Consider the following 27,445-nt stretch of genomic DNA (forward strand, 5'->3'; position numbering starts at 1 on the left):
GCATTTATTCATGCTCAAATGTTTGTGGTGTACCGGCTTAAGCTCGATGATACAATATGAATATAATTTATCAATTTGTTAGTTCGGCCCTGATGGAAAAATGTCTCAGAATTTTTTATACGAATTGGAACATTTTTCAGAAAAACTCAGATAAAATAATAATGAACTATTTCAGATTTTTCCCGTCAATACCTACATATCTTTGTAGAAATCTGAATAAATATGTGAGAAAATCCGCGCGACTTATCAGAAATTTTCATATATACAAATACCAAAATCCTCATCCAGTTATTTCTGAACGTATCTGAGAGAGAAGCTTGACATATTTTTTTCAGAATTTTTCATAAATCTAAAATATGAGAAATTCTTAGAAAATTTCAGAGAAATTTTTTTTACCAGGGGGTATTAAATTTTTCACTATTCTGATATTAGAAACAACGTAGGCAAGAATGGAAAAATGAAGATTACTCCCGCTGCAATTCATCACAATTTTATTGTGCAGTTAAATGTACATTCCATTACGGAGATGTGTACAATTAATATAATAGCAGAGATATCTTTGGACAACAAATTTCTGTGTGGCAGAAGAATAACATCTCTTGAACACCTTTGAATGCTGTACAGATATCGAAACAATGACTGCTGATTGCTGTACCGCATAAAATTGTTAAAGTTTGAAGAGTCGATGGGAGCGAATGGTGGAAAACTTGTGAAAATCATTGACATTAAAAGTGTTGAAAATTCCGTAATACTAAGGCTGAAGTCACATGGCATGTATTTTCCGCGTAACGCGTAACCGCGTAACCAATTAGAAGCGTTTCGCATTTTCGGTTACGCATATTCGCGCTTCTGATTGGTTACGCGATAAGTGATACGCGTTATGCGGAAAATATCAGTCCATGTGACCGCACCCTAACGCCGTACATAACTGAACGTACAGAATTAAAATTTCGCGGATTTCACATCTTTCACACATATTAATCTTTCATATACGAGAAATACCGAAATATACATAATCAATATAAAATACATAATTTCTCTTTAACGAACCAAGTTGGAGTTATTATACAATAAGGGGTTAATTACATAGAAAGATAATCGGATAAATATACATTTAGCTTTGCAGCTTTCTGTAGAAAACAATAAATATATATTAGTATGTATATATATATATATCGATTCTCTTTTTCTCTTTTTCGTTTTATATTAATATAGAATCGCTGCATTGTAAGATATTATATATATATGTATATATATATATATATATATATATATATATATATATATATATATAAATTATTTCCAAGAGTTAAGAAAAAAAAATATATATATGTCTTATTTTCTCTTAAGTCTTGGAAATAATTGATTCCTTTGTAAATCTGAAGAAATGCTATAAGACCCACTATACGTTATTCCGCGTAAGTTTACATATTAATATATGTAAACATTTACACACACAAAGATAGATATACGTACGACTTTATCCTTGTACAAAAACAACTCAATGTGATTAAGGGGTTCAGGTATTCTGATTTTTTTTAGGCTTATCTTATCCTATCGAATACTTCCCCTTTTTAAAATAAAAAAAAGAAAAACTTATTTCATCTCGTTCTTTCCTTGGCAAAGAAGTTGTTTCAACATTTTCTTATTATCCTTACGCATTCGTTAATCTGTCGCTCTGCCAATTAAACGCAACATAAGATGTTTCAGTGAAATTTTGATATTAAGAAAGATTTTTCTTTCAAAAAGTTAAATAACAGCACGATAGTGGTAGCGATATTAATGAAAATGTTTAATTAAGTACATTTAAATACAATCAGTAAAAGCATTTTTGCGTATAATAATATAATAAATGAACTTTATATATATACTATGTGTGTATATATATATATATATATATATATATATATAGTGTATATATTCAATTAGTATATCATATTAATAACGTAGCGATGTAACGTGATATATATTCAGAATAATCTTAAATGACTTCGGAACCATTTTATATGCTTAACAATTTATATACAATACATACACGGAGCTTCCCTGGTCTATCTTATTATAAATTAGTGGAAAAATAATGCTGCTTTGGCCATGATCTGCGCATCGGTAATTATGAACTACGTCTTCGTTGCTAATACCTACACTTTTGAATGTGTGTTTCATGGTAGTCTTCAAAATAGTCAAAAAATTCTAATTATACACAGAGTTTATCATCGCGAAGTGTATACCTCTAGAAAAATCTCATCTCGCATAATGCATCAATCGTTATACCATAATATAATCCTTTATTATAGTCTGCCATTCGTTAATAGTAATAGATAACATTAATACTTTGATTATTATCACTGTATGAGGATGATTCGTATAAAGCAAGCCATTGCTTTTTTCAATAAAAAATGGAATCAATTACTTTCAAATTTACTTTTTTTTCCGCGTCTGGTTTTTTTTTTACTAAATTTGTGGTGATTACTCGGCTTTGCATCATTATACGAAATATTTAATTTACTCATATTATAAAATATCAAGCATCTTCGACTTTAATACAGAAATAAAATGATTCCGCGTTTGCGATCTCTTCATATTACATCGAATAAAATGAAAGAGATTCTACATTGAGGGATATGTTATAAAGCATATAAAAAGTAGATGTGTCGGTCGAATTATGAATATAACGTTCGAATGGAATGGCTCGGTAATTCATATGCATATATGTTATGCACATATATGAACTGTAATATATAAATGTAAATTAAGAATATGCATATTATATGAATTATATTATAATGTGTAAATGTGAATGAAGAACAAGATGATACACGCGCATGGAATGTGTAACTTAAGTGGTTTTTTTTCCTCCGAAAATGGCTATTTATCACTTCGTTTAAATCGTAATAAACGTAGTTTTGCTTCAAATCAAGCTAACGCGATTATTAAATATACATCAGCTTTATATCTGGAATATGATTTCAATGTACAAGCTGACAAGCGTTATCGGGAACATTTACTCATAAATCCTCACGCATTTACATCTTGCCGATTAATAATAAAATAGTTATATCTATTATTCTATATATGTCGTGTGACAAATAAGATAATTACAAGGCCATATAGCAGTACCGCAGAGCATTCTGACAATGTTAGTATTTCTATGCTACTTTTTAATATGTTTTAAAGATAGAAATTTTAGTCCAGAATTATTATTCTAGCTATCGAAGTACTAGGATAAATTAATCTTAAGAAAGTGCTGTACAATGTAAATAGCTGTCTCTCGGCATCGGTAAGTCTATGTGAAGTATACCTAATTGTATACTTCGATAATTTAATAAATTTATCATATATTTACTTTCCAATAAATTAATATTCACGTTGCAACAAATAAACAACGATCTGTACATTCAATATAAAAATTAAACCTAAGGACGGAAAACAGAAAACGCTAATCAGATATTCAATCCCCACTGTGAATGACGTGTGTCGGTTGGCAAAAGTATCAAGTTGCCAGGCTGTTATTTTTAATTCACGCTATGCGCGAAATACTAACAGTGGAATACTCTATCGTATATAAATTACTCGTTACTCTAACTTTTATCCGAACAGTTCCTTTACAGTACAATTCGGTGAGCCCAATCGAGGGTTGTGCAGAGCATTTTACTGAATACAAGTAAAAAAAGACCTTTCATTTGTATCTCGGGCTGTCTGGCGGGGTCGGTTGCGTGTTAGCCCTCTGCTTTGGTCCAGTTTTAAAGGACATCTTTTTTACGGGTCTTGGTGAAATTCCGTGAAGCGCAGTACTCTCGGGGATATCATTGCTAAACCATACTCTGCTTCCGTCAGAAACTGGAAACAAATGCCGGAACGCCTCGTTTTTAAATTAAATCGTAACTTTACAGATTATCAATCAAGAAGCAACATAAAATTTTAGCCAGAAAATAAATGCTCATGTGAGAAAGGCGGGGATATTATTACAAAAAGTAAGCGTGCAGTTCGAACAAGAAGAGAGCATCGGCGTAAACACATCAATATTTTATGTATTGCATATATTATGTTCTCCTGCAAAGCAATATTTAACAAATATATGAGATACATATAAACTTAAAAAAAATTTAAAAAAAGTATTCAAACATGCTATCTTTTGCTCATAGATTGGAAAGATTACCTCTGAATATATTTTGCAAGACTGCCAAACAAAAAGTTAATTAAAAGACATAGAAATGTGTTAAAGAAAGAATTGGTATTTTTGACTTTATCACAATAATCGGCAGATTTAATCTTGCAATTATATTGTTATTAGATACACAACAGGTATATAACATTAGAGTTGGAAAATATTTACTTTTGTACATCAATCTGCAATACGTTGCAAATGTTCCACGAACATTACTGTCCATGGAATTCTGACTAGACAATTATAATACTGTATACTTAACAGTGATTATATATACTTAACAGATACAGATAGAGACATAGGATACAATGTCAGATAAAACGCTCGAAGAACAGCACGGAAATAATAAATAACTAATAATACTACCTTGTCCGGTGGTGTTACAAGGTGGGTGGGGGTTAGTGGACTGAATTAGTCACCTCTATTCGCACGGTTGTCACTGCTCGCTGTCGAACTGCTACGCAAACCGGAGCGTCCTTGGTGTGAATCTATAAGCGCTGCCGCGAGGTTTGACGACGCTGTGGATTGCACGCTTGTTGTAGATCCTGACAGTGCGATATTTGTAATAATAATAATAAACTTCTACAAACGATCGCGTATCGTAGTGAATAGTCATGTGCGAAGTTCTAAAGAGACATGTGTGTGTGTTTGTTTTTGTATAATATTATTTACATCTTTACACACACCACAGGTATAAAGATATAAATAAAATAAAATATTATATTACAAAATATGTAGGAGAGACCGGGGCGAAGTTGTCACTATTTTTTCGGTGCCGATTTTTAACGACAAAACAAGTAATTTTAGTAAAATGTGGTATACCGTTGTAAAGAGTGAACCCCTGATTACAAAATTTATAATGACATTTTTTGGTCTACGTCGCTTTGTTTAACTGGTATAGAGTGAAAACGACAAAAGTGCAAAAATTGAAATGTCAAAATTGCCGGGGCGGAGTCGTCACTCCATTCTCGAACTGAATTTTAAATAAAAATTTATAATTCCGATCATGAAAAATGATAGGATACATTTTATTAATTATGTTTTAATAGAAAAATAGAAACATTAATTAAAAACACGATGGCCGAAAATAATTACAAGAAAAGTGCACACACTTATGTGCCCTTTGCTCGCACGAAATGCACTGTTTCTCGTCAGCTCTATTCTGTCATCTCTGAGCACGCGCAACACATATTATCCAAGTCCTCGCCGGAATCCGACCACTGCTGCTTCTTTGACATTTATTTTCGTCCGAAGTCTCCATGATATGGCTTGACGACTTCGCCCCGGACATAGATTTTAAGTTTGATCGCTCATAAAATATTAGAAAGCAACGAAAATAAATGAACTTCACGGGATTCGTGTTCAGCATGCATACTCTTCAGAATCACTTATCTCGAGATTCGGTGAGAAAATAATATTTAAAATATTTAAAATTTTTGACGCGCAAAAAATTCTACTTTTGACCTCCGAAAACACGTTTGCCTTAATGAAAATCACATATAATCTCACTAAACTCCGTTGGTCACATGGGCACCATAAGTAGTGTTTACAATATTCATGGCGAGTTCACATAACATAGATTTCGAGATAATTGTAGTGACGATTCCGCCCCGGTCTCCCCTACGCTACTATGAATACTTTAATTGAAATTCACGTACGACACTACAAATGCTTTTACTTAATTGAAATTCACGTACCAGAGACAGACGAAGCTGCGCTAAACGGGCTTGGTGGTTGCACAGGTGAGTAAACATTGGCCGTAAACTCCTCGAATGTTGTAGCTTCCTTGTGATTTCTCATAACGGTGTCGATGGATCGCGCCCTCTCCTCATAACTGAAAATTTTATTTAAATGACATTTGATTCGACGATCTCGTAATATTGCACCTAATAAACAGACTACTTACTAATGTTGATATAACGTAAGCGTAGACCTTTTCGCTCTACTCGCGGCTAACGCGGTCGTCCTCACTAAACCTGGCAATACTTTATCCTCCACGATACACTCGTCATATAATGGACCGAAAAATGGAATCTCCGATTTACGCGAGATCTGTATTCGATACAGCTTGTTTTTCAGCGGATAAATGACTATGAGAACGTCGCAGAACTCCGTGGGTATGATGTCTCTGCGATAATCCCGCCAGTGCTCCGACCAGACTATGTGGATTTCATCGTTGCCAAGATGACGTGTCTGAAATCAGATATCACGTAAATATCTCGAGAGGGAAACATGTCGCAGAAGGCTATACCTAAATACCTTTTGCAGTAAACTCTCGGGGCTGTCCGACGGCATCCTTGTAGCAACGTGGAAGAGAACTTCGGTGAAAGACGTAGCATAGTACGGCGCGGTGACACCAGACGCCTTTCCAGGTACCAAACCGCCGAGAAAACCAGTGTGCGATTCCAACTCGACTTCCCAAGCGAGTCTCGCGATAAAGCTCTCGTACTCCTTACTGGCAGTGACGTTGCTTAGTATGGAGTTCTTGTCTTCCTGGCCCTGGCTGACGTAAATCACTGCTATTTTGTGTGTCTCCCGTGACCGCTGACCATCGAGGTTACGGAGTTCGCGTAAAAGCTTCTCATTTTTCGCCAGCAAATGCAGTTTCTTACGCAGCTCCCAGCCGGACAAACCGAGATGCGAAAACAGAAGGCGGCAGTGATGAAATGGCGCCGGAGGTGGGCGACATGACGGTGGACTGATTGCCGTTGCGTTCATACTAAAATTAAGATGTGTCAAATACAACGTAAAATCGTAACAGGGTTCCATTATGATCGACTGCAAATCAATAAAATACATTTAGATAATGAGAGACACACAACCTGATGTGTTGATTCCAATTGTTCATGTGTTCTTGCTCTGCGTTTCTCTGATTCAAAATCGTCGCAATAGTTTCGCTTTCGAGATAATGTCCCTGAGGTGGATTAGCGGGTGCATTGAGAGCGACTTCTGGGTTGGTCAAAACCTCCGGGCTGGTATGTCCTATATATTGAAGAAGCTGAAAAAACAATTACAATACAACTCTTTAGCAATTCACTACTTCATAAATTATCAAAAGTTACAATATGCCAATATAACTTTAACTTCGTTAACTCACATCGTCCAAGTTGTCCATGTCGCTTGCAGCATTCGCAAAAGTCGGCAATATGTGGGGCTCGCGATGCCGTATTGTATGTCTGGGTGTACAGTTGTGAGGTGTGATTACGCTGTTCAAATCGTCCGTATGTAATTTCACGCTCCAATCAACTGAAATAAATCACAGAAATTTATAGCGTCACAATTCGTCTTTTCTTTTAAATTATAAAAGCTAGAATAGCGACGCGCGGAAAAAAAAACGCCACACATGATTTATTACCAGGCTTCGCAAATGGCAGCGGTAGATCATCATCAACGAAGGGTTGGCTGTACAAAATCGAACTGTCCCAAGAAGCTTTTCCAGCGAGATCGCGCAACAAAACTCTAACCAGAGAAGGAGCCGTGGTCAAACCAGCTGTGACTCCTCCGCCGGGTGCATCCAATGCCGCTAATTCCACTAGTGACATTATGATCGAATTAGAGAGCATCAAGAGCTGTATGTTAGGCGCTTGAAAAACAGCGGAGGACAGCTCGTCCCCGTCGATTCCAGGAACGTCGTCCAACTCAACGACCAGTGATGAGAGACGCGCGGCTCCGATACCCATCGGAAAGTGTCCCAGATGATTGATTAAATGCATCAATACCTGTATTTGAGATCAAATATTTATGTAAATTATACATACTTATACGTATATAAATACGCATAACAAATCAGCTTACCATTTTTGCTGCCAATTGTACAGACTGAATATTTCCTTTGCGAGGTGATTTCGCGGAGGACTCGTCAATTAAATTATCCAACGTAATATTAGGATCAAAATCGTCATCATCGTCCTGATTATTCTTAGCGGTTTTCGAAAATTCCTTTCCAACTTTATTTTGCACTATATTGTTTAACACCTACATAATAAAATTAAATGCTATAGAAACCGACAAGATAAAAATTACGGTATATATAAAATATAAGAAAATGTACTAACTGTAAATAAGGTCATCAGGAGAGGTTTTCCTTGGAACACCTGTAGTAATACTGTTGGTCCTAAGTGCATGGCCCATTCGCCCAAGCAAAATAGCATCGACACTGTTAAAGGTCCACGCCTTTCACGCGTCGTCATCCGCCCAAGTGTATCCGACAAGATCTGAATATCGTAAGATAAAAATTATTATTATTATACTTTTCCTTACAATCATTAAATCAAATCTCATACTGTACCTGTATTATCTTAGATGGTACATTAGGATACAACTCTAGCAACACATCAGCCTTATCGCAGAGAAGTAACAGAGAATCACACGCGACCTGTGCAACTGTAGCGTGCGAAGACTGAAAACAAAAAATTGATATCATTAAACATTGATTAACTTCCGACAAGATTAATTTCTTTATATTTAAATAATTATCGACATTGAGTTAGTAACATATACAAAATTCGCTCATTAGCAAGTATATAGAATATCAGATAAAAGGAGATCATCGCAGACTGAAACAATTTATTATTTCGGACGCACATACAGCAGGCCATGCAGAGTCAACGATATCGTAGACTCGTAAGACACGCAGGTATCAGTCCAAAACTGTGAACGTCACACTGATAACGGCCGACACAGCTACATTAAGGCAGAAAAAAAGAAGGACTACCTGATCCATTAGGGGAAAACAGAAACCAGCTCTGCGACGCTCTGCTCCTTGCATCCGCTGTCAATGATACTCAATGAAAGAAATATTCGCCTTCATCTTACTACTATTGCAACACACCTGTTTTACTTAGTTTACATGTTGTTAAACGGACTCTCTTTCTTAGAAACTGTACATTCACGGAGCAGCAGTGCATCTCACGCGATATGTATCGTTTAACTTAAGGCAATATTCCAAATACAAACTATCAAGCAACTACAAATCGTAGAGAATAATTTTCTCATGCATTCTATGTTCAAAAGCTCTACGGGCTTCTGTTAAGATCAGTGCATGTAGCCGTCCTAGTGATCTTGTGTAATTGTTTTTCAAAGACATCTAAGAGATTTACAACTTAACATAGAACTTTCAACTTACTCTAAGTGCAAGGAGAAGAACTGTGACAGCTTCCGGAATTCTCGGATGTTGTGTTTTATAGGATAGTTCTTTATATGCAAACATTGCGATACTTGACAGGGCCAGGCATCTCGCGATACCCGTGGGTTCTCGTCGACAGCTCCGTAGAAGTATTGTTACAATATGCTCCTAAAAATGTAAAATTCAAAATGAACATAAAATTACAAGGAACAATTTGGGGTTACCAATTGTCTTATTAAAATTACTTTTGCTTCTGGACACGTCATAGTTGCAATATCAGGACCGTTCGGTTGTAACATCGGTAGCCTAGTCACTGCAACAGGTAAAGATAACAACGAGCCGATAATAGAAACCGCTTCCATCCTTGGTGCCTGAGAAAAGAATAATACAAGTGCTACATACATTCAGATGAATGTTACATTATTTAATTTACAGAGACAAATAGATACCTCAACATCTTGACTGCTAAGTATCACATTAGCAGCGTGTATGTAGTCCAAAATCAGAAGACTCGATCCAGGTAGATTCAGACTAAATAATCTGGGTCCTGTGTATTTCACAAGTACATGCAGTACTTTACTGTCATTACTAGCAATTCCATTGTGAACGGCGCGATAGAAGAGCGTGAGATGCTGTTTCGGTAGACTGATGTCCAATGGTTGCACTGTTAAGAGACATATAAGACGATACGCGGCTAATTTACCAATCTCGTATTGATCAGAAAGCTGGATCGCCTGCAAGGAATACAGTGGGTAAGCGCTTGAAAGATACAATTTTCGCATTATATGTATATATACCTTGAAACACCAAGGTGCAATGACTGTCAGAGGTGGAATTAGCTCTGGTGCTGGAGGTGTTGCTTGATTATCTCCGGACACTCCTTGGTTCAAACGTATCTACATAAATCGTGCAGAACAACATAAGAGTCAAGTAGACACATGCATATAAGTGCACATATATGTTCCATTTTTAATTTAATTTAACTTATTTAATTTTGAAGTTAATAATTCTTACCTTAATTAATGTCTGTGTGAGTTGCACGAGGTAATCCATGACTTGGCCGTGCAAAACAGGATCTTGAATATTATTAACGTCCCCTAATGCCGACAGCATACGTCGCCATAAAACGACAGCCACATCTGGCAACCATCCACGGACTCCTCCACCCGCCATAACTGATCTTCTCTCAGATGCGTCATTTGTATCTATAGAACAACAATCGCTAAATATATGCTAGTCTATTAATTTCAGAGATAAAATCCAAGTTTAAAATCAAATATATATTATTGAACATAGTTCATTGCGTTATTTATGGATTATATAAAATTGCCATATATAGTTAAGCTTTGTATCTTGTAATATTATGCGGTAAGAAAAAATGTTACAAGCTTAACACATGACTAATTCAGTAATAAATGTATAAAACTCCCAAAAAAGCAGAAGACCATCCGATAAGCATAGATTAAAGAGATACTTTGATTCAATATTTTTCGGATTCTTCTTTGTTGCCTTAAATGCTCGAACAATTATCAAAGCATGATGTATTGTTAATAGAAGAACATTATTCGACGAAATATGAGATGTTGTAAAGTGGTTATTAATGCGAGACAGATATAATAATTTTTCGGAAATATCGAAATGTTCACACACCGTGATAACAAACTTTCGTACATTGAAATATACGTTGTTATAGATATATTACACAATGACAGGCCATACATACCGATACTGCTACCGTCAATATTTTCTATCTGTATGGGGCTATCTTTGTTGCTGTCCACACCACTGCTGGGTGTCGGCGACGGGCAGCGTGGCGACGGTGGTTCGCTATCAACTATAACAATGCTATCCAAAGATTTGGCACGTCTGCTGGACAGCATCTTCCGACCGGTCGTTGACGACGAAGTCGAGCCGCTTGACAGTAACCGCGCCATATCTTGTTCTATCGATAGGGGTAGTACTGCACGTGTGGAAATTGTTTACACTTAATCAAGAAGTAGGACAAACACTGCGGAGATGTGTTCAATGACAAATCGTTTAGTTGAAATCGATCTTGTGAACATGCCGATTAAAAATTAGGATAAGCAACGATCAGCGCTGCGTTATAAATATGACAAATCTACGGCGGGGAGTGACACTACTACTGTCCGTCTGTACGGTATGGGAGAGAAGTTATTTTTAAACCGGTGTCGGCGCCAAAGCGAAAAAAAGAAGTAAGAGACACAGTTATAAATAAATTGCGCATACAGCAACACAAAGGCACTACCAAAAATCTCGCCATAGTTCCGAGAAGTAAAAACAAAATAAAAAAAGAACTATATGGCCAATTGCGCTTGTTCACTTACCGGGAATACCGCTGTGTATCGTATGTGTCCGCTGTCTGTGCAACTTTGCACGAGCCTTGACGTTGTATATAGTGTTGTCGCTCGCACTACGGGGCAATGGTCGCACCTTCCTCATATCGCGCAGCGGGTGATCTGATGAAAGTTGAGAAGTTCCTTCGTCAAACCAGTATCGCGACAAGAGAAAAAATAGCGATCTATAGGTTTTACATACCTACGACGCTTTCTTTCGGCGCGATGTTGTTCTCTTGATCAACGCTACCTTTCCGAGGCGGCTGTACGCTTCCGGTCGACGCCGCACGGCTCCCGACCCCACGGCGCTTTTTTGATTTCTGTTCGCTGAGTCTGTCCAAAGGTAGATCATTCAAATCCAAGTTATACACGTGTCTCGCCAGTACTCTCGTTAGCGTGTCCAGAGTTTTCTATATAAGCATATGTAAAAAAAATTTTATTCCATTGATGAGTCAGAACTAGGAAGACACTCGTCACACACTCACCGCCCACTCTCGAATTAATTCTTCCCATTGTGTTAACGACGTTAACACCTCTAGAAACTGGTCCCATAATTGGATAGAAATAACCACGTTTAAGTTAGCCTTAATCCATGTAACAATTAAAGTCTGGAATATGGCAGGCGCAAGTTTTCCGCCGATACTTTCCTGATGCTTGCGGCGAGAGGCTTTCTCGCTTAGTACGAGCGATGTGATTTGCAGTAACACTCTGACGGATTCAAGAAGAAGTTTAAATTAACCATTGTAAATGTTAATCGTACAGGAAAAAGATGGCAAACCATGAATAAATACCTAAGTAACTGTTCCCAAGTTGCTGGTTCCAGTCTGGAGTGCATAACAACATATCGATACACATTTAGGACTCTCTTACAACTGTCCGTTTGTTCCTCGAGTAACGTCAGAGACGCATTCGGTCCCGAATTCTCTAAGAAAAATACGTTTGACGCTTGCGTAATAAAAATTTGCAGAACATTTTGCAGGCCTGCCCTAATAAACAAATTTTCCCGGTGTATAGCGCCAAGATAAGAGTCGTTCCTTAATCTTGTCTGCCGATAACTATCAGATGGACTCTTTTCCATTTCACTCTCCTTTCTCTGACTCTCTTCTAAATCCCGATCTTTATGGCCATCCAGTGGTTCCAACATAAACGGCGGAATTTCCTGTAAAATATACGTATAACAGTTTACATAAATGCGTTTGTATATATAGCATATAATTTTCTAGTATTTAAGACTCACATTCATTTGAATCCAATCTTTATAAACAGCAATAGCTTTTCTTATGGCTCCCGCATGGTTGAAATCCAGAAGAAATGCCTGTCTGTACAATTCGTGTACAAAGTTTACATTATCCCTGTTTCCGTAGAAAACCTCTCTGACTAACATGGCCGAAACAGTACTATCTTCCTGATTTTGACTGTCCTGCTGGGACATGGCTGATTCGGGTGATAGTAAATTCGAATCCGCAGAATTTTGAGTATACACCGACACGCGGCGTAATTCTGATTCGGCATTTTCCTCATTTGGTGTTGTGCTGTAGCGTTCAATGATGTATCATAATTTAAATTACGACAGAAGCAAACAGATATCGTAAATAAATTACCTTTGCGAAAGATGTGCGAAAGGTCCATCTTTTCTAGCCACATGCGTGAAGCTTGCAACCCATTTGATTAAAGCGACTTTACAAAGTACATAGTTATTCTGATTTTGATTCGTCGGTTTACGCATTGTGGGTAATTCCAAATTAGGTTTGTAAAGCGAAAAGTTTTCATTGAATTCCGGACAGATGTGACGAAGGTACGCTACCTTAAAACGCTCTAATAAAAATTGGAAAGTTTTATGCTGCCGCGTAGATTTATCTCGCCATTCTACTTTTACCACCTAGATAACACAAACAAAAATGATTATAAATCATTTTTATCATGTTTCTAAAATCAGATAAATATCTATAAATATGCCTGTGTAGAGAAGTAAATTATATATACCTGAGTAACCATAAATTCAAGCAGTGCTTCCAAAAACCTAACAGTTTCATTGTCGAGCGGCTTTTCTCCACTTTGCGGTGGTAAGATAGGCCCGTTGTCAACTTGACTGATAGGACATTGATTTGATCCATTGTCATGAAAAGTACTCTGCCCGAGTTGCGTGTCATAAAATTCTCTCTTATCCTTCTCCTCAGAATTAGCTGCTTTTGCCAATTTTTCTTTCTTGCCCTCTGTCTTACGATCACATTTATAAGGCGACGCTTGATGCGGTGGAAATCCTGGCACCAAGCTGGCGAACATCTGGTGTATATGCTCGGGAGCATTTTCGCCAAGGGCTTGATACCATAAAATAAAATACCTAAAACATCAGTGATGTTATACATTGCATCGAATAACTACAACACATATATTCTGAGCTGTTGCTACATACCTTATAGCTTGTCTACGAAGTTTCCAACTATTACCAGGATGCAAGAGCTTCTGCAAAATCCGTGCTAAACTATGACACTGCCATCGTCTGTTAAGCAGCTCAGGAAGAAGAGTTAAAACTTTCTCCAGAAGCTGCAATACTTGTTCTAACTCCTCCCTGTGTGCTTTGTGCACTATAAAAAAAAAAACGTACAGATTAGTTTTTTCTCTATCATCATATTATATATGAGGAATATTTGTGGCAAATACTGTGATTGAACTTAACATGAAAGTAGTATTTACACAAATATTCATATAACTGTAGTCCGGTCACAAAACGTTTAGTAATGGAAAAGATAATCGAAGCAATATAATTAAGCTAGAGTAATATGATATGTGACTCACCAATATGGAAGGAAAGCTCTGGCAGCAGAATGGGAAGAAATGAAAGAGATGATAAAATAATAACGAGTGAATATATTATGGTTAATATAAAATTTATTACAATTTTGAAGGCAATGATATTATTGTCAAGTTATATACCATGTAATTATGCATTAAAGCATAGAAATCTTCAAAGTTATGCAGCATTAGGACAGTTAGCTTTATTTAGTACGTTATGCTTTAATATTAGTGTAGTTTGTAACTTACCGCGCTGCCGAAGATTCGCTTCGGCGGACACGAAACAATCGTACAGGATGAAGTATACATGGCTGAAGTTACCCTCAAAAAAGCCCTTCGCCTCGTCAGTGTCCACGTTTTCTTCAATATAAAAATATGCATGAATTAACATGTGTATTTCTTATTTAAAAAAACATATGCTATTCAAAGACATAATCAATTGACTAAATAGGGAAGAAATCTTTCTCTCGTAACACATATGCCTTACAGAGAGGAGTGATAGACATTCTATTACATCATGACCGGTTCAGGATATCTGTGCTTATATAGCAGAATTCCTTTTCTTTTTCCTTATATGTATATTACAAGAAACAGAAAAGGAAGGAGGGAAGAAAAGGAATGTGTAACATAATTACATATTATAATGTAAAATTACTTATTGTTAGCCTAGCAGGGAGTAAAGCAGACAAATGGAACAGTAATATTTTCTATGTGCGTACAAAGTATTTAAAGCTATAGATTTTTATTGGTGGTGCGTGTGCAAAGACACATGGAACAACAATGTAACTTTAGCTGGTGACGGAGGCCACAAGTTGGTCAATGTGGTCAGGCGGTTTGGTGATTAGATATTGACCACCTCTCTCTTATGACACTGTGAAACCACAATCTCGTTTGGATTTAAATCCTTTTCCCTTTTAACTAGGATATGCAACAGGTAAAAGACGTAACCGATATTTTTTCGTATTAAACAAACAAGGAACAAACTAACGTGAATAATACTTTCTCAAATCTTTTAATTTTTCAACAAAACCTATCTAAATAAAAAAAATATTTATTAGCTTCGGTTTTAAGTGATTTTAAGATCCATTGAGTATTATATAAAATGTATTTTGTATTCATAGAGGTGCACATGAAAGTCGTGCCTTCTAAAATCTAAGTATAACAGGTTTTAATTATTGCGATGGTATTTTTGTCTATTCTCGTTAAAAATATGCCATTAATATTACTTCAATCAAATTCCGACTGATTTAATTGATGATTAACTTGTCAAGCAATATCCATGTTGTTTTGTTAACATAAATAGAATAAGTAATCATTTGCTAATGCATAAAAAATAGATCAGATTAGGGACAATGAGTTATACGAATTGTACAGTTAGAAATTTTACAGCGAGCAATTCCACCAGTTGAATTAGTCAGAATTTGGTCCAAATTCACTCAACAGTAGTTATTTCAAGAGTTCTATTATTTAATAGCATCAACGTTCCTCAGTGTCATTTTCTATTTTTAAGGATGGTCAAACTAGTCGCATAGAGTGAACTATTCTCCAACGGGACAATGCAGAAAATAATGTATCTTCTCTGGATATTCAGACGAGGAGCAAATGCTGAAGTGGGACTCGTTAAAGAGCACGATACCGAGGCACGAAACTGCGGCATTTAAACGAACGAACGCTAGAATTTCCTCGCGCTGGAAACGTCGTCGCTCCAATTTGAGGCATCTCGGCCAGCGCGCGTGGGAGCGAGCGAATACCAGCGGTGACCGCCTCGGCGATTCTCGCGATTGCCCTTCCACGAAACACTGACTCAGCCCGCCGTCGGCCCGGATCCAACGTCGTCCGGACGCAACGTCGTCGTCGGTCGTCGTCGTCGTCGTCGTCGTCGATTATTTATCCTCACCTAGCACGATCTTGAGATGCTTGAACCGCGTCGCGCTGTCCTTCTTGACATCCTGGATCTTGAGCGTCGACTTCTTGACGTCTACATGGAGCTTCTTGCTGAACATGATTCGTGCCGCCGGCGGCCGCGGGGACAGGAATCAACCATCGGCGGCGACGCCCAGGACGGTCCGCGTCGTTGACCGGGCCCCGGTTACCTCCGCGCGATCACCATGCCAGCGCCGCGGGGTGCATGGCCTACCCTCGTCACGTCGGAACGGCGTTGAATTTTGCACACACACCTCCGATCAGATGTACGGAACGGCCATCTTGAGCGCCTCACTGGCCGCGCGCATCCAGCGCCAGCGCCGCTCCGGCGCTCCGGCGGCCCCTCGGGGCAATGACATCATCCGTCAACCAATTTCCAGAGAAACGTTATGACGTCCCGAGGTCCTCTTCGTCGTCTAAAGAAAACGTCTTAAAATTTCCAATGCGTCTCGCGGAATCGAAAAAATATCTGTGTGGTGTCTTTAGAATGCTTTACGTCTCGATTTATGACGTTTTTACGACATTTTTTAATGTCTTTAAAATGTCTTATTTGGCGTCGCTCTTGGACACGTCGTCGGTAATACAGTTTTAATTAGTAATTTAAATAGGAGCGATTTAAATTAGAAAGAAGAGCTAAGAAATTGCTTGATAAATCGAAGTGTCAATAATTTAATATACATATCGTTTTGGTAATGTCAATTTAATATCTATTTGTGGAAAATTTTATATAATTATAATATTGTTAATAGGCAAAAGATCTGTGTGTATATTTTGCATGTATTATACATTTTTGGCAGTCTTATGCATTTCTACTAATTTCTACCAATGTAGATTAACTTTAGCCTCTTGAATTAACTTATTTTTTTATCTTTTTATATAGTGTTCTAAGAATGAGAAAAAAATAAAAAGTAAGTTAAACCGAAATTAAAATTAATCTCTTGGTAGAAACGGACATTAAATCGTGTTTTAAAACGTGCGTTTTATTAACGATGATATTTTAGAGCATTTTATAGAGCAACGAAACCATTTTTATCAACCGAGTAGCGATTGTAACTAGACTCGCGATATTCGATTTTACTAGACGCGCGTGTCGGATTCAAAAGCGGAAGTGATGTCGGGGACTGGTTACACGCGCTTGCCGCGCGCGGTTTCAAAATGAGTTCGGAAGATGAGGATGAGATTCACATAGAGCTTGCGTTCGTCAGAGAGAATAGTATAAGTCAGCAGGAAAAGGTGAAGGCGTTTTGGAAGTTCTTGGACGCTCAGAATTGCTTGCGGCCGTACGAAGGTATCGCGTGACGAAAATATAAGTATATAATTAGGTTATCATACTACTGTTAAATATTAAAGGATAAAATTTAAACCAATACCTTGAATTAAATAACATTTTGTTATTTTTAACCACCATGTGTCGGGATTTATTATTTTAACACAAAACAGTATTATTTTTAACTCCATTGATTTAGTTAAATTAACATTGTTTTGGTTAAATTAACATATTGAGTAGGAGCAGTGGCGACCTATATTAGGAATGGTTAAAAACGATTCAAATTGAATATAATTTGACACTACGAATTTAACAATGTACTCGCTAAAAATATTTTTCGGTTACTTTAATTACTGCGAAATCTTACGTGTCTTATAAGACGCGTGTTTATTAAATTAATTAAATTATATGCTGTATTGTAACACAATGTGAGGGAAGTTTATTTTACAATTAATTATATTAAGCACAATATTGTAACGCAATGAAGGAAGATTAATTATTATATTTTGCAATTAATTGTGTTAATAAAATATCACACATACGCGTGTCGAGTCGCTCGATGTCCGTCACGTGTATAATTGTGTAAAAGATGATCCACCCTTATTTTATTTTCATTATACGTGAAATATTATATATTTTATTTTCATTACGTGGAATTATACGTGGAATTATATATAAAAGACATAAAAGTGGTATTGAGCGAGATTCCAAATTGATTGAGATATATAATATTTCGACGCGAAGGGATATCGGAGCGCGAGTCGCCGCCGGAAACGGAAGCGTCGGTATCGAGCGTGGAGGAGATTATAAAGGAGAAGGATATTTGGCGCAAGGGACTGAGAATCTTCCGGCGACTCGGCCTGGACAAGACCGCTCTCGCAGCCGATGACAGATGCAAGCTCTGCCTCGCGCACAAAACGACTCAGTACGATTAGCGAAACGATTCGGTAAAGCATTAGGATAAACCACTTTTTCCGATAATCGCAGATGCGAGGATCTGGCCGACACGGTGACGCAGCCGTACGAGGAACTGAACGCCGACATGGAGGCCTTCGAGGAACGCCAGAAGAGCCGCGACCATTCGAGCCAACGCGAAGCGCCTCACGCTGCCGATGAATCGAATCGGTGCAACTCCAATCGTGTAAAAACGAAAAAGTAATTGTCACTCGTATGGTCGACCGCGCCTCAGAGTGGTCTTTCTTCGACTCGCGTTTTGAGGAACGACGTTTCCGTCGAAATTCCAATTTTTTACTCAATTTCTAATAATTTAAATAGCGCTTCAATAATGTACCTGCTTTTATGAAAGTTATAGATACATTTTTTAGTATCTTCGTGGAAAAATCCTGTTATATAAAAAAAAAAATCAAAAAGAAGTTGTCTCAGAAGCGCTAAGAAACTTAAATTAACCTTAAGTTACAATTCTTATTTTTTTGTCTACTCTTTTTTTTTAAGTTTTACCGTTTTACCTCTTTTTTTTATAAATCGAAACATCAAAGGCTGCTCAAGTGAACTATCATAAATTTTATTTTGGGATTTATAGGATTATAGGAAGAAAGTTATAAAGGCTTAAAGCAAAGGAGAATTTTTATATAGCCAAAAAAAATCATGTTTTTGTTTGGATTTCAGACCTAACGGTTAGTAATAACCTAGGGTCTAAGGGTTAACAATACGCGTCGATGATATAACCAGTGAACTATATATACTAAAGCAACTCACCTTTTTCTTCTTGGTGATCGGGCGCTAGCATGGGAGTTCAGAGAGTTGACATTCGGTAGTTCACTGGATATAACGGACGTGTAATGCCTGTATCGCATTGTTAAATTAGCAGTGTCTAATTATACTCAATTTGAGTCATTTTTAATCATTTCTATAGGTCGCCATTGCTCCTACTCGATATGTCGTTAATTTAATTAAAACAATGTTAATTTAACTAAACTAATATTGTTTTGTGTAAAAATAAATTTCGACACACATGGTAGTTAAAAATAACAAAATATTATTAAGGTTTTGATTTATATCTTTTAATTAGTAACCTAGCTAGTGCAGGCTACGTGTTGAAGATCGAGGATTGCGAATTGAGAATTATTAGAATTCAACCAGTCAGAACAAAATGGATTAAAATTAAATTGATCCGACTAGTCAAATTCTAATCTTCGATTTGCAATCCTCAATCTTCCATGCGTAGTTCGATGTCCGATATAAGATACAAGCTCGAGGAATGCCTCGGTGACACACAGCGACCGCCATCGACCGCGCGCTCTCAAACTGCCCGAACTGCCGTCGAAGACAGCGTCGACAGCGATACCAATCGACGTAATCGATGGCAGGAGAATTACAGCGTTTACAATGCCAACGCACGGGGCCGGCTCTCGGCGGAGAGGTTGCCGGGTCGTTTAATGGAATTGGAACGGGCCGGAATATGGATGAGAGTAGGGTAGCGCACATCCCGCGAGGTACCGCGCGGCGGTGTATCGGATTTCCTTAGTCCAGGAGGTCGACGGTTGTTTCGAGCAAGGTGCGCCGCCACGGGAGCTAACCCATGAATGGACCGGCTCGGCGCGACGGATCCTGAATCCTTACGCGACATCTGGCCTCCTGGGCCGACGACATCGTCTTCTTATTGTCAGCCGTCCCGTGTGCAAGCCGGGATACTTTGCGCCAATCGAGAACATCGCTCGATTTCCTCCATGTATTCGAGGGCACGATTGAGGAGGCAGGCCGCGGCGATCCGCCTTCCGCAGGATTTTAAGGACATCGATTTAAATCGAATTTGCTCGATGAGCTCTCGAAGAAGTTGATCGGACCACTGTTGCGCTAGATCCTTTCACCGTCGCATCTCAGCGCCGTTTTTAAAAATAGTAATGCAGAAAAATCTAACGTGCGTATTGATATTTTAAAGTTATTTAATAAAATATAATACCTTTTCTGTTCTTGAAAAGTTGAGTCGCCGTTGAAAAACTCCGATAACGATGACCAGGTTGCAGCTGTATTAAAAGCGTGATATTCTGCTCTATTTTACTTTATTTTCCGTTATATAACTCGTACGCGTGCGTATACAATTATAATTGGCATCGTGGATAGACGAAAATTTCATGTATATGTTTTGTAAAAAAAGGAAGAAACAATATGTCATCATTTTGACACCGTATTTGGAAATTCGATCGGAGTCACGTTGTATCGGTTGGAGCAAAACGCAACCGGAAGTCCAGCTCGGACAAGCGCAGTTTTCGGCTCCGTCAGCATTATCTTCCATGGACAATAATCACGAGCGATCGTTTGTGCGTCGCGGGGGAGCACTTCCGCTTCGCTTCGGTCTTACGTTCTCCTTTTTTTTCTTCCTGCTCGTGTGCCATTACACGCGGACCATTTGTCTCCCGTGGACGAACGGTCCATTGTCTCGGTAAGTTTCTCGATCGGGGACCACGCCGGAAATCGGCCATCGAAACCGCGCCCGTACGCCTGCACGCACATATATGTATGTAAGTACATTGCGCACACACATCGTGCGACGTGTATCTGCAAAGGCGATCCGATAACTATTTCGGTCGGGCGATACCCCGAAATAGTCCTTATCACCAGAGTTCGCGTGTAAATAATACTCTTATAGGACATGATAGGATATAAATTATGAGGGAAAATTGGCACATCGTCGGTATCTGGAGTAATTATTTATGAGAGCTACTATATAGGACATGTGCTTAGCCAAGTTACATACTAAACGGGCGAATCTAATTCTCGATCATTCCTATACGTTATATTAAGTTATACGAGAGGTATCCAAATATAACGTCGAGAATCTTGCGGTAATTAAGTTTGAAGTTATTGGACCGCTACGCGTCAAAATTGCATGACTCGCAGACGATCTTAGCTACATATTACTTCATTTTTGAAGGGAAATGGGAAAACAAGAAACATGATAGGATATAAATAAAATAAGAAACATGATAGCATAAAATTACATTACGCAAACTGTGAAAAATAAATTATAATTAAAGGTACATAAAAGATGACAGGAATATGAAAAGAAGGGTAAACGTGCAAATAAAATGTATCTCTCAAATGAAGAAATTCTCTTGAGAAGTCTCCTTGTATCAATATAAAATTAATATAAAAGAGCTTCAAGGTTTATCATTTGCATGTTTGTTAGGAATACATTCATAACAACCGTTTTATGTGTAATAATTGATAAAGCGCGAGTGACAACGTCTATCGAGTGCTGTATTCAATTGATTAGATCATAACAGCTTCATAAGTGCTGAACATTTTTTTTTAAGCACTCTGTTTTAAATATTTAAAAAATCGCATGAATTCTTTTGTCTATCTGATGTTGCTCTTGCACTGTAAAATATTAAAGGATGAAATTTAAACCAATACCTTGAATTAAATAACATTTTGTTATTTTTAACTACTATGTGTGTCGAAATTTATTATTTTAACACAAAACAGTATTATTTGAACCCATTGGTTTAGTTAAATTAACATCGTTTCAGTTAAACGACATATCGAGTAGGAGCAGTGACGACCTAAAGAAATGATTCAAAATGACTCAAATTGAGTACAATGACACTACGATGAGTTTAACAGTGTACATCTCTGTATATACTTTTGCGTGTTCATCATACAGCTTAATCGCATAAATGGTATATCTCTACGTTCATATCTCTGATCCACATAGTCCTGACATATCACACGAGAGAGTCGTCGCTCGTTCTGGTTCCTCTCCCGCGAATGGAACCGCACCTGGAGCATAATGAACGCGCTGATGGAAGAAGAACAGGTAGAGCACGAAGGGGGCGAACGTACAGAGACAAAAGCACGAGAGGTAAGAGAGCGATCGAGAGGTAGTACAAAAGGAGCAGGAGGAACCAGGGCGAAAAGAGAGAGATAGATAGATAGACAGATGGAGAGAGAGAGAGAGGGGGGGGGGGAGGGGAGGGAGGAGAAGACAGAAGGAGAAGATGGGTGGAGAGAAGGGAAAGGAGGAAAGCGAAGAGTCCCGTTGACGGAGATTCGACGAAGCAGCGATGTTTAATCGGTGTTGGCCCGCATCAGGTTGATCGGGGACCCCCCAATCGGGTGTTCGAGGACGACGTGGACCCGTGACGACGACATAGGGAGGTCCGGAGCAGCGCAAGCGGAACCGGGGAGAGGCTGCGCCGTGCCGATCAGGCGAACAATGGAGGCGGGATGCTCATTTGTCTGCGGGCATTGTTGTTCACCCGGCCGGAAACACGAGCCTCGTACTCTCCTTTTCCCCTCTCTATCTACGCTACCTCTGTCTCCGTCTATCTATGTATCTCCCTCGTCCTCACTCTTTTCCTCCCTCTTTCTCCGTCTCTCTTTCTCTCCCTCTCTCCCTCTCCATCTTTCCCCCTCGCATTCGCCATCCGTGTATCCTCCTCGTCGACGTCCCCTCTCTCCCGCCGTAGCTTTTTCCAGTACGAAAGTACCGCGATGATTCCGCCAATCGTGTCGCTCGACGTTCGCAGGTCGATGGTGCAAAAATTCGGGATAACCGTTTCCACCATGTTCAACCGCGAGTCGACGCACAATGTTGAATGTGTCGGTCTCGTCCGCTGACTTATCGATCGGCGGAAGCTCGCATCGGGTCCCGCGATGCGTGATTTACGGAGAGATTCCTAAGAAGTGGAAAATCTTCCCGGCTGGAAGGAACAAAAGACGGGGCCAAAACCGCTTGTCGAGCATCTAATTTGCGTTGTTAGCACCTAATTTTTCCTCTAACTTGACAGGTAGATCTGTCTAAATCAACGGTTGGCCGAGGGTCGCCGAGGGTCGTTTATTACTTTTATTAGTGACCGGCTATGTGCTACCTAAGGACGCAGAATCTGCAAACACAACGAGTTCATTAATTTAAGCACGAGACGCCACTTTTTACCGTCGCTAAAAAGAACGATGATAAAATATTGAAAGATATTTGATTTAAAATTTAAATCTTAAAGGTATCCAATGATACTCGTACACGCGACATACAATGGAGCATCGATTCGGCGATAATACTTGCCAATTGATAATGCTTGCGGTATCGATGGCCAAAAGGCTGAATTTTACAAGAAGGTCGGTCAGCCGGTGAAATACGCGGAAACAAAAAGGCGAACGGGAGCGGTTGCGGGAGGATACGGCATAGAGGGGCAATTTCGCAGACTATATTCACCAGCGGTCATCGGAAGGGCCCTCGTTTTACGGCCGTTTCGGATCCCTTCGACCGACAGGAGCCGGCGCGAAGAGGAGCAGTCGAAGGATCGCCGGCGAGAGAAGGAAAAAAAAAGAGGAGAAAGAGAGAGGAAGAGAGAGAGGAGGCCTGGCAGCACCGGCGATTGAATGGCTCTGCCAAATTAACAATGATTTATGCCATTTTGGGGTCGGTGTACCCAATACACCATTCTATTAACATCGCATTATTCGATCGACAAATTACACACCGACGATCGCGCTTACGGGCTGGATTCGACACTTTTTATTTTACCGGTAACAAATGACCCCGCGCAATTACCCGGACGCGTGCATGACAAGCAGGGATCCGTTGTTGCTATCTTAAACAAGATCATGCATCCTGCAAATAAAAAAAATATTAATGTCCAGTAAATATAAATTCCTTTAAATGTAAATTGAATGTGCAACTTCGAAAAGGGCACATCCCTGAAAATTAAAATTTTTCAGGAATAAAAAAAACTGATTTAATTTTAAACTATTGTACCCGCAGTGATACAAAATTTAACTTTACAATTTGCATTTTAGGGTCAAATCGCAATAGAAGGGTGCTCTTTTCGCACAAAAAGATGTGTAATTACAGATTACAGTAGGTACATATTAGTGAAAAAGCCTATAAGCCAAAAAATGCGCCCTTTTCGAAATTGTACATTCAATTCATGTTATATGATCATATATCTCTTCATATGGATAGTATAAATACATGCATGTTTAAAAAACAAACAATAATGGCTCGAGAAGCGGCGGAAAACATATCGAATAATAAATTTTCTTCGTTTAGAAAACGATATTTTGTTGTGTATTTTTGTTGAAAAGTATTGTTGTTGCCCGCTCCCTTAATTGGCCGCATCCGCAGAGTTTTCATATTGCGTGTAAAAATTAATGCGCACGTACGTTTTATTAATGTTTTCTTCGTCGGTTATTAACGTGGCGCGGCCTCCGCATACATTTTCCGATAAGTACGGATAGCACGCGCGCGCGCGGGTCGAATACCATCCCACCGTTATATTTGCCATGTAAATTTTCAACGATAAATATCGTATCGGTTTATATGGAAAACTGATTTAATACAAATTACATCATTAATATTTATATTAGTATTGCGGCAACGTGCAGTTTATGCGTTTGTTCGATTCTCATTAATTGCAAAGCTTCTATAATTACATATAAATATATACGTGTCTGTCTACCGCACGTTTCAAAAGATCCCACGCGATCGACATGGCGAGAGACGCGCAATTTTTCCGTATTTCCCCTCAATTCCGCGCGTAATCGCGATCGGGGTCCCCCCGATGACCACCGATGCGGACGGTAGCCATTTTGATGCAAGGGGTCCAGTTTCGCGGCTTCTTCACCGTGACGTGGAACGACGTGGCGAACGGGCCCCAGCGGGGTCCCCGGGTGTGGAAGGGGGCGTATTACGGCTCATTGGGCAGGCGAACAAATTCGTCGCGACGTACTCGTGGATTACGTGAGGGAGGCCCTCGCGCGCGTTGGTCCCCAAATTTCGGCTCCACGAGAGCGCGCGGGCGAAGGAGAGGACCCCGTCGTCGTACCCCGCCTTATCTTCGACATCGGGGCCCCTCGAGCTTCCTTCTTAACGGGTGATCGAACACGAGCTACGCGTACACGCGATGTGTCCTGTACGACGACTTTGTGTGCACCGGGGGCTTTGTGCACGGCGTTTCATCCTCCTCTCTCTCTCTCTCTCTCTCTCTCTCTCTCTCTCTCTCTCTCTCTCTCTCTCTCTCTCTCTCTCTCTCTCTCTCTCTCTCTCTCTCTCTCTCTCTCTCTCTCTCTCTCTCTCTCTCTCTCCCTCTCTCTCTCTCTCTCTCTCTCTCTCTCAGCCAACACTTTTTGTTTACGGCGTGCGACGACAACCGGTAACCGAGCGATTTTTTCACTCGGCCGCGGTAATCTACGATGTGCTTCGTAAATTACGCGTATACCTGCAACTTAAACGTTCTAGTGGCGGCGAGGCCCTTAAAATTAACCGAGATTTATTTCATTTTCCATCCCAATTTCGCTCCTCTCTCTTTGCATCATTATATTTCAGATTATTTCACGTAAAGAAAAAGCAGGGCTTGGTAGAAACAATATTCTGCGCAGAATTCTCTGAATCACGTATACATTTGCAGAAATACAAAGTCGTTATATCGATCGTTAACTACGACATGAAATTGAAGTAACAACATCCATGCGATTTTCTGCGTTTCTCTTTAGTGATCGCCAATTTTGTGAGAGAATATTACCAGAGAATGCTTCGTATATACTACGAGGACGATCGAGAAGTTCCAGGAAAATTCAGGCCGAGCTCATAGATCTCATCCTCTTTCTCTCTCTCTCTCTCTCTCTCTCTCTCTCTCTCTCTCTCTCTCTCTCTCTCTCTCTCTCTCTCTTAATTTCTAATTTCATTACGGATTCTCGGACGGCCGCATAATGGTCTCGGCCCGTCCTATAGGCCATCTGGCACGATCTCCGGTAGGATCTATATCTGTATGCGTATATCGAAAGATCGATCAAGATCGATCAGGATGGAACGGACGTCTAGCTTCGGCGACCGACGGCGGCGAGTCCGGTTATAGTTTGCTAAGGCGTGTAATCATGTTACGATCGAATTTACATGGCAAATTGCGCTAACGTAGAAAAAACAATTTCCTTCTGGCGCGGATAGCGGATGGAAATTTTTCTGTCGGGACGAACGTGTCCGTTCTCCCCGGACCCACGCGATAGCTGCTTCCCTCGAAAATTCATATTTTGTTGACCGGGATGCACCTTCTGGCTGTGGTACTCTCGCGATGTAATCGTTTCGGTATATTATTGTCTATATCTGTAAATTCATTTGACGTCGCATTATTAAATACATTAATAATAATAAAGTATTATATACATATCGTTACGTTATTATATTACGAGCGATGGGATGCGCTAATACATAATCGCGGATTATTTATTAAATAATATATATAAATTATTAAAAAATACGATTAAAAGTCAAGAAATGCGAAACAAATTAGTCTATTGATCAAAGTCAAAGTTTTGAGACAACTGGGGCTTTTTATATGCATTTTTTTTATCGATATCTATTAATTTTTTTATATGTTGTAAAATTAATTATTGTTTTATTCTAATTATCACAAAATAATTCTACAGTAAACTGTACCAGAAACTCATAGAATGTAGAATAATATCTTTTTGTTTTTGGCGAAATTTACAATTTCCCGTAAAATATTTTATAACGCAAAGTATCTCTTTCTCGGATAGTGAAACAAGTTACTTGACGTTATGGATTATTCTCAGATAAAAAAATTACGTTTACCGTGAAAGGGAGCTGGAATTAACAGACGACGACGGCGATCTTACGCGATGCAATATAGTGACGCAGCCAGACGGAACGAATTATTCTAATTCACTCTGTATTCGGACTGGCGCGTCTCTAGGAAACAGCCATTATGCTTTTAGACGTGCCTAACCAGACCTAGACAATGGTTCTATTAGCGAGGTAGACTTATAACAAGAATAATCATTTAAATACTACCGCTTTGCGTTAAATCTCGAAATTTTCCACGTGCCTGCTAAGCGGTTCT

At 39.0% G+C, this 27,445-nt stretch overlaps 2 protein-coding genes across 10 annotated transcripts; one reads left to right on the top strand and one right to left on the bottom strand.

Annotated features, from left to right (window-relative positions):
• Nucleotides 1-474: 474 nt before the first annotated feature.
• On the bottom strand, nucleotides 475-16,692 carry LOC139776067 (probable Rho GTPase-activating protein CG5521). Of its 9 annotated transcripts, XR_011719004.1 has the most exons (30): nucleotides 16,338-16,692; nucleotides 14,690-14,800; nucleotides 14,444-14,461; nucleotides 14,061-14,232; nucleotides 13,631-13,988; nucleotides 13,249-13,526; nucleotides 12,885-13,179; nucleotides 12,439-12,806; nucleotides 12,133-12,355; nucleotides 11,850-12,057; nucleotides 11,639-11,770; nucleotides 11,017-11,253; nucleotides 10,308-10,498; nucleotides 10,091-10,189; nucleotides 9,743-10,027; nucleotides 9,539-9,664; nucleotides 9,294-9,461; nucleotides 8,883-8,939; nucleotides 8,457-8,567; nucleotides 8,224-8,382; nucleotides 7,964-8,143; nucleotides 7,524-7,887; nucleotides 7,266-7,414; nucleotides 6,991-7,166; nucleotides 6,428-6,887; nucleotides 6,075-6,361; nucleotides 5,866-6,002; nucleotides 4,535-4,713; nucleotides 4,160-4,180; nucleotides 3,753-3,840 (listed from the first exon to the last, which is right to left on the bottom strand). XR_011719004.1 is itself a non-coding variant. In XM_071712517.1 (29 exons), exons 1-29 carry the CDS (start codon nucleotides 16,441-16,443, stop codon nucleotides 3,680-3,682), a joined length of 5,724 nt encoding a protein of 1,907 aa, XP_071568618.1. In that variant the 5' UTR covers nucleotides 16,444-16,692; the 3' UTR covers nucleotides 475-3,679. The 9 variants fall into 9 exon arrangements, 8 of the variants coding, with proteins under 8 accessions (XP_071568618.1, XP_071568619.1, XP_071568616.1 ...); XM_071712517.1 differs by lacking the exon at nucleotides 4,160-4,180 and having other exon boundaries at nucleotides 475-3,840; nucleotides 4,588-4,713; nucleotides 11,017-11,235; XM_071712518.1 differs by lacking the exon at nucleotides 4,160-4,180 and having other exon boundaries at nucleotides 475-3,840; nucleotides 4,588-4,686.
• Nucleotides 16,693-17,518: 826 nt separating this feature from the next.
• LOC139776074 (uncharacterized) lies at nucleotides 17,519-18,789 on the top strand. Its single transcript, XM_071712533.1, has 3 exons — nucleotides 17,519-17,651; nucleotides 18,375-18,555; nucleotides 18,618-18,789. The coding sequence occupies exons 1-3, from the start codon at nucleotides 17,519-17,521 to the stop codon at nucleotides 18,787-18,789; spliced, it is 486 nt and encodes a 161-aa protein (XP_071568634.1).
• The last annotated feature ends 8,656 nt before the right edge of the window (nucleotides 18,790-27,445 follow it).

This window comes from Temnothorax nylanderi, unplaced genomic scaffold (genome assembly GCF_030848795.1).
Source record: "Temnothorax nylanderi isolate EJ_2023f unplaced genomic scaffold, tnyl_v1.0 TNYL_tig0111_pilon, whole genome shotgun sequence".
In the NCBI taxonomy this organism is placed as follows: Eukaryota; Metazoa; Arthropoda; class Insecta; order Hymenoptera; family Formicidae; genus Temnothorax; species Temnothorax nylanderi.